Here is a 6420-nt window from a genome sequence, read left to right as displayed (position 1 = left end):
GTAGAAGAACATGAAATAGTAAAAGTAGATTAGGGGAAAACGACTTATGATTGTATAAATACTGTTTAGAAAGTTAGTAATCTTTATAACTGCCTATCAAGCTAGTCAGCAATGGTTACAAATGCTATGGGCCTACTAGGACTTATAAGCCTAATGATAAAATATTATGTTATAACTGCGAAGCAATGTTATTACTTGTAGTAAAAAGTATTGTTAGGTGTAAAAATTTCAGAGTTAGAATTTAATCAAGCATGGAAGGGAACTCTCATCACAGGACTAAGTCTGTCATTGGAGGATCAATTTTGGCTTTAGTGCTTTAAAAGTAGATGGTAATTTGAATTTCAATGAGTGAACGATCTACATTTTCATTATTAGGGATTTTAAGATCAATTTCATTACAGTTATTAGAATTAATTTTACTAATGATAAGACAAAACTTATATTGAGTACAGTATTATTATAGTTTTATGTGAATATTAAATTGAAATATGTTAATTTCAGGTTTAGTTTTTTTAGCTCAATAGGTATATCTACAATTCAAACCGTAAGAGAAATTCTGTAAACTACCCTGATTAACTGCTGTAAATGGGTTATCATATTAGCTATAATACATATGCTTCATATGTCGTTGATTGAAATAGCCTACATAAATTATTTGAAATTAATACCTGTACATAAATATATTATAAAACATACTGAAAAGTTTCATACTAAAGAAAATAAAAATATTTTCTCGTTCCATAAATAAATAATCTTATTCAGCCTTACAACTAATAAAGTGTGGATTTATAATTAGTAGAGTTACAAATCGTCATTGCTTTGCACGCAAATCTAGTGTTCACTGAAAATAGTAGTCATTAAATGTACACAGGGCTCATAACATGCGTCGTTTCGTAAATCTTTGTATGAAAACAACATTAAAATAAATAATAAAACTTATCGATTCTTAAGGATTTTAAATATTGTATTCCTGTTTTTTTTTATTTGAAAATTTTGTATAGGGTTACACACCAATTTTCCCTTAAAGTATATAATTTGTGATTTTAAAAAATGTAGGAGTTAAACCATAAAAACTAGTTAATTTACCACCATATTCAAACTTCAAAGTTCTCACCATGTTTTCAAGTGTTTTCCTTAAATTTGGGAATTTAGTAGTCCATTGATATGGTGTTCTTTTTATTAACTACAAATTAGTGTAGTTGCTGATCATAATTATTTTCATATTTTATATATTATTTTTAAATAGTGTAATAAAGATCTTATTTTAATAATTTGCTTTAGATTAAATTGCATTTTTACAAAACTATTAGGTAGTATACAAAACGCCATCGCATAATTGAGTTTGAAATAATAAATTATTTTTCACATAAAATTGTATACATGCGTTTATACAATATAAACGTGTTTTAGGAGCAGCAAATTATTAATTAACAAAACAACATCCAACAGTAACTGAATTTTGTTAAATTTAAGATTGCTTGTAATCATGATTGTTATGCATCTCCTTCACCAATTTAATATCTTTAAACCATACAGTCATTGGTAAAGTGTAAATAGATGCGTGTTACAGCAAAGCATATATAACAAAAAAAACATAGTAAAGTGTGTATACATTACTTTCATGAAATAAATTTCCTGTGAGTGTCTAGATAATATAAAAACAAACGTTGTTTCGTAGGTGTAGGAGAAATATTGGCAAAGCTGTTCACAAATATAGGTACACAGAGATAACCGATATCAAAGCATTGATCTTCATTACGTCCTCTGATTGTGAAATGTGTTAGTTTTGACGCGTTTCAAAACGTGACGTAAAAAATAAGTGGGGGTTAAAAGTACTAGGTTGTTTTACATTTGTTTATATGTGATTCTGTAACACAATACTAAAACTCAAGTTCTCATTAAGAGATATAGTTCAAACAAGATACGGGAAATCATTACCATTTGAGCATTTATTTATATTTTCCTTGTACTTTGAAATTCACTTACCACTCATTTTCTTTGTGCTCATTATATAGTAATTTACAATTTAAAAATGTATATTGATTACCTTCAAAATATCAATACCAATCAAATTCTATATACAGTGCATTCTTATAACCAAGTATACTTTGACCTAATTGGGTAGGATTTAAGAATCGTACTTTATGATCTTTAATGAAAATGATAAATCCTTTTAGGCTCATTCTGTTGATGACTTTACTGTGATAAAATGTGTTTACCTGTAGTTTATATGTAATCTTTTTAATTGTATTTCCTGCTCTCTTTAATAAAATAATGTTGTTTGACGTGGTCTAGTAATTACATAATTCGTTAAAGTCCAAATAGTGCCTGAAAATTAGTATAAATTGATTCAAAAGGTTTCATTGTCAGTGAAGTGCACTTTTGATATACTCCATTTGGTCGCAGATTTAATTACTGTATACGTAAAATATCTGTGTGAACAAATTCAATAGTCATATTTATATATATCAAATGCACGATTTTATATACACATAACAAAATTTATGTGGATGGATTATGAACCTAAATGACATCATACTTTGAGGCTTTTAAGACTAAAACGACTAGTTAGTCCAGTTTACATTACACGTAGAAAATTTCATTTCAGAAAATCTTAAAAATTATAAATTTTTATTTGGAACATAGTCGCGTGATCATTATCAATATGCTTTTGACAAACAAAGATTTTCTTTTGCTTTTAAAATGCTTGGTCTATATACTGGAGTGCATAAACACCATGACTAAAATGAACTGCTAATAGCTAGCTTTACATAATACCATTATAACAATATTTTATTTCTTATCAAGTAACGGGGTGCTTAAATTGTCCTTACATGCTAAATCAAAAATATGATCCATTTGACTTCTCTTTCTTAAATTAAAACATTACATTAGAAACTTATAATGTTAGGAAATGATGTATGCATACATATTTTACGTTACGTAAGATATCAGGTTTAAAATGTATCCTTATAAATCATTATTGTCATAAATAAAATAATATATAATTATTATATAAAATATAAAATATTATTATCATATTTAGTTTAATAGTAGTTTTCAAGGATTTTATTTCTTTTTCGAAAAAAATAAAAGATAATAAAACGTGTTCGTATAATGTATGTTTATTGTTTATGCCACATTTTGTATTAATGTGTCTGAAAAATTAGTTCAAATTGTCATGCTAGAAACTTGATGCTATAAAAAAACACCATAGTTTTTAATGGACAAAAACCTTTCAAAATTATATTTAAAACATGAGTCACACTAAATGGATATGAATGGTTAACTGAACGTTGCATTGCAAAAGTTAAATCTTATTATTTCTAAATTGTGCTAAATTTTACATTGTGGCTTATTTTAATACCTTCCATGGGAATTGCGGTATCACATCGTGCGATCATCATGATGTTATATCCAGTTATTAAAATGATTAATCATACTATTTAGTATAGATATAAACATACACATGAGTTTTATTATGTTGACACATAACTAAAAGTAATAATTTATCTGCTGCAAAAAGCCATTACCATCGTTACGATGAATCGTTAAATAACATTAAAAACGTTCTTAATTATGTCACAATATATTGCATATTATATAATATTGATTGTTGTTATACAATCTATTATTATTGTACCGGTATTGAAATTTGTATTACAAATAAGGGCAAGGTTTCACAATATCTTATAAAATTATGTTTTAATTTCATATATTATTTATTTACTTTCCATTGCACTAAATAAATGTAAATTATTAAATATCAAGCTACTTCCTGAGATGACTTTCGAGTGGAATATTAGAATATAAAAAGACAATATGCTGAAATAGAAGTAACTGTGTTATATTAAAGATCAGAAAGAATAGCAAACAGCATTTGATGATTAACATTTTGGTTGTTATGGTAACAACTACATATGTTCATAACATTCTCCCCCACTTAATCGCTGGAGAGCAAAGTCCATAAGATAGGACGGAATCTTGCGCTGTCTGGAAGGACGAGTTAATTTGTTTTCTTTTTGTTCTGTGGCTTGAGGTCTGTCTAGATTTTCTTCCCTTAGAGTGCCGTCTAGTTCTGTTGGATTGTTTGTATTTGGTTCAGACTCTGGATGGATATCTTGTGGTGGTGCTTGACAGTCTATAATAGGAATCCTTCTTGGAACAACAGAACTATCTTGTTTGTTTTGTGTTGTAAATGTAACTTTCTTCTTGGATACAAGAGTCGAAATCAATTGATTTATGTGTCGTTTTAAACTTCGTCCAGAATCCAATTCAACAATGTAATGGTATTGGCCTAATTTTCTCTTGACTGTACCAAACTGCCATATGTCTTTATTTCCCAGGTGAACTCTTGTCTGAACTCTCTCCCCCACTTTAAGAGAGCGGACGCGAAGAGGAGCAATCGATTTTGATGGAAGCTTTGCCTTTGGGTTAGGGAGAAGTGTGTCAAGTCTAATCCGAATCTTCCTGTTCAAATACAACTCTGCTGGAGTCTTGCCTGATGCCAAAGGTGTTGCCCGATATCTGAACATAATGTTTTGTAGTTTTGTGGTAATTGGGGTTGGATCATCGGCAGCAGCAATAAGTCTTCTCTTTAAAGTTTGTATGTTTCGTTCCGCCAGGCCATTTGTTGCAGGATGATTAGGAGCAGTAAATTTTTGGAAAATCCCACGTTCTTTACAGTAGTTGATAAATTCCTCACTTTTGAATATAGTGGCATTGTCCGAGACTAATAACGAGGGGTACCCATGAACCGAGAAAATGTTTTCAAGTAGTGCCATCGTCGTTGCTGAAGAAGGAGCATTTCGAAGAATGCGAACTTCTGTCCACTTTGATTTTGCATCTACACACATGAGGAAATAATTTCCATCCAATGGACCGGCATAATCAATATGCACTCTTTCCCAGTTATCATCGGGCTGATCCCACGGATGTACCGGAGCCTTTGGTGGATTGTGACGAACTTTAGCACAAGCTTCACAGCTTTTCACTAGTCTTTCTATTTGTTTGTCCATACCTTCCCAATATACATATCTTCTAGCAAGCTGTTTCATTTTAGTAATTCCGAGGTGTGATTCATGGAGCTCATTTAGAATGGGATTTTGAAGACGTTTGGGAATTACGACTCGATCTGATCGGAAAAGTATGTTGTCTGAGATCATGTAAGGGCTATCTTTGCGACTATTTTTCAGTTCATGCAAAAGAACTTGAAGCTCCGGGTCTTTTGCTGTTTCTTCTTTGATCGTGTCTGCGGTTATCACTGTGCTGGAGATTTGAAGTAAGGTTTCTGCATTGATTGTGTTTATTTCTTTGTCGAATGTTAGTTCAGATGAAATTGATGATTGAACTGGGCTTCGAGACAAACAATCCACGTTTTCATTTTCTTTCCCTTTCTTGCATCGAACTGTATAGTCAAGACCACTGAGGAATGAAGAATAACGCAATAAGCGATATGATGTCATTCGTGGCAGGGCACGTCCTGGATGAAAGATATGTGACAATGGTTCATTATCGGTGACAAGAGTAAATTTTTTACCAAAAACGTAATTGTAAAAATGGGTGACTGCGTAGATGATTGCTAGAGCTTCTCTATCAAGTTGGCTGTAATTGGTTTCAGCCTGGGTCAATGCTCTGGATGCATATGCAATTGGTCTTTCTTGACCATCGATATCATGACTGAGTATTGCAGCAATTCCAGTTGGGCTAGCATCTGTTGTGAGAATAACTGGTTTTGATGGGTCGAAAGGAATAAGAACTGTATCACTACAAAGTTCAGATTTCAGATTCAGAAATGAGGCTTCAGCAGCAGCTGACCAAAAGAATTTTTCTCCTTTTCGAAGCAAACATCGTAGCGGATGTGTTTTTGAAGAGAAGTCAGGAATGAATTTTGCATAGTATGTAAGTAAGCCAAGAAAGCGTCTTAACTCATCAACATTTCGAGGGCGAGGCATCTGAGTAACTGCTTCAACCTTTTTAGGGCATTTTTGAATCTTATTGAATGACACCACATGTCCAAGGTAATTAATACTTTCCTTGAAGAAAACACATTTTGTTCTGTTAAGATGTAGATCATTCTTCTTGAGACATTCCAAACATGCAATATGGTTCTTCATACACTCTTCGAGAGTTTCTCCGTGACAAATGATATCATCAAAGTATGCTTCTACCTTTGATAATCCGTTTAACAGTTGTGACAAAATTCGATTAAACTCAGAAGGGGCTGTTTTTATTCCAAAACTGAGACGATTCATGTTGAACATTCCTTTATGGGTTGATATTGTTTGAATCTTACTTCCCTCTTCATCGACTTTTAGATGCAAATAAGCCTTATGAAGATCCAACTTACAGAAGTATCTTGATCCGCGGAGACTATGTAGGACATCATCAATGCGTCGAATGGGGTGGTTAGATGAGACA

The 6420-nt window shown here is 31.7% G+C and overlaps 1 protein-coding gene across 1 annotated transcript; it reads right to left on the bottom strand.

The window, feature by feature from the left end:
• Nucleotides 1–3914: 3914 nt before the first annotated feature.
• On the bottom strand, nucleotides 3915–5465 carry LOC129003254 (uncharacterized protein K02A2.6-like). The gene has a single exon (XM_054431548.1). It carries the CDS (start codon nucleotides 5463–5465, stop codon nucleotides 3915–3917), a length of 1551 nt encoding a protein of 516 aa, XP_054287523.1.
• Between the last annotated feature and the right edge of the window lie 955 nt (nucleotides 5466–6420).

The sequence above is a fragment of the Macrosteles quadrilineatus genome, unplaced genomic scaffold, assembly GCF_028750875.1.
Source record: "Macrosteles quadrilineatus isolate MER2022 unplaced genomic scaffold, UCM_ALF_1.0 Scaffold_9__3_contigs__length_116548681, whole genome shotgun sequence".
In the NCBI taxonomy this organism is placed as follows: domain Eukaryota; kingdom Metazoa; phylum Arthropoda; class Insecta; order Hemiptera; family Cicadellidae; genus Macrosteles; species Macrosteles quadrilineatus.
This window is presented reverse-complemented; position numbering and strand designations above follow the sequence as displayed.

Coding starts and splice junctions, on each gene's coding strand:
- LOC129003254 (XM_054431548.1), bottom strand. CDS start 5,465: ATGACATCATATCGCTTATTGCGTTATTCTTCATTCCTCAGTGGTCTT.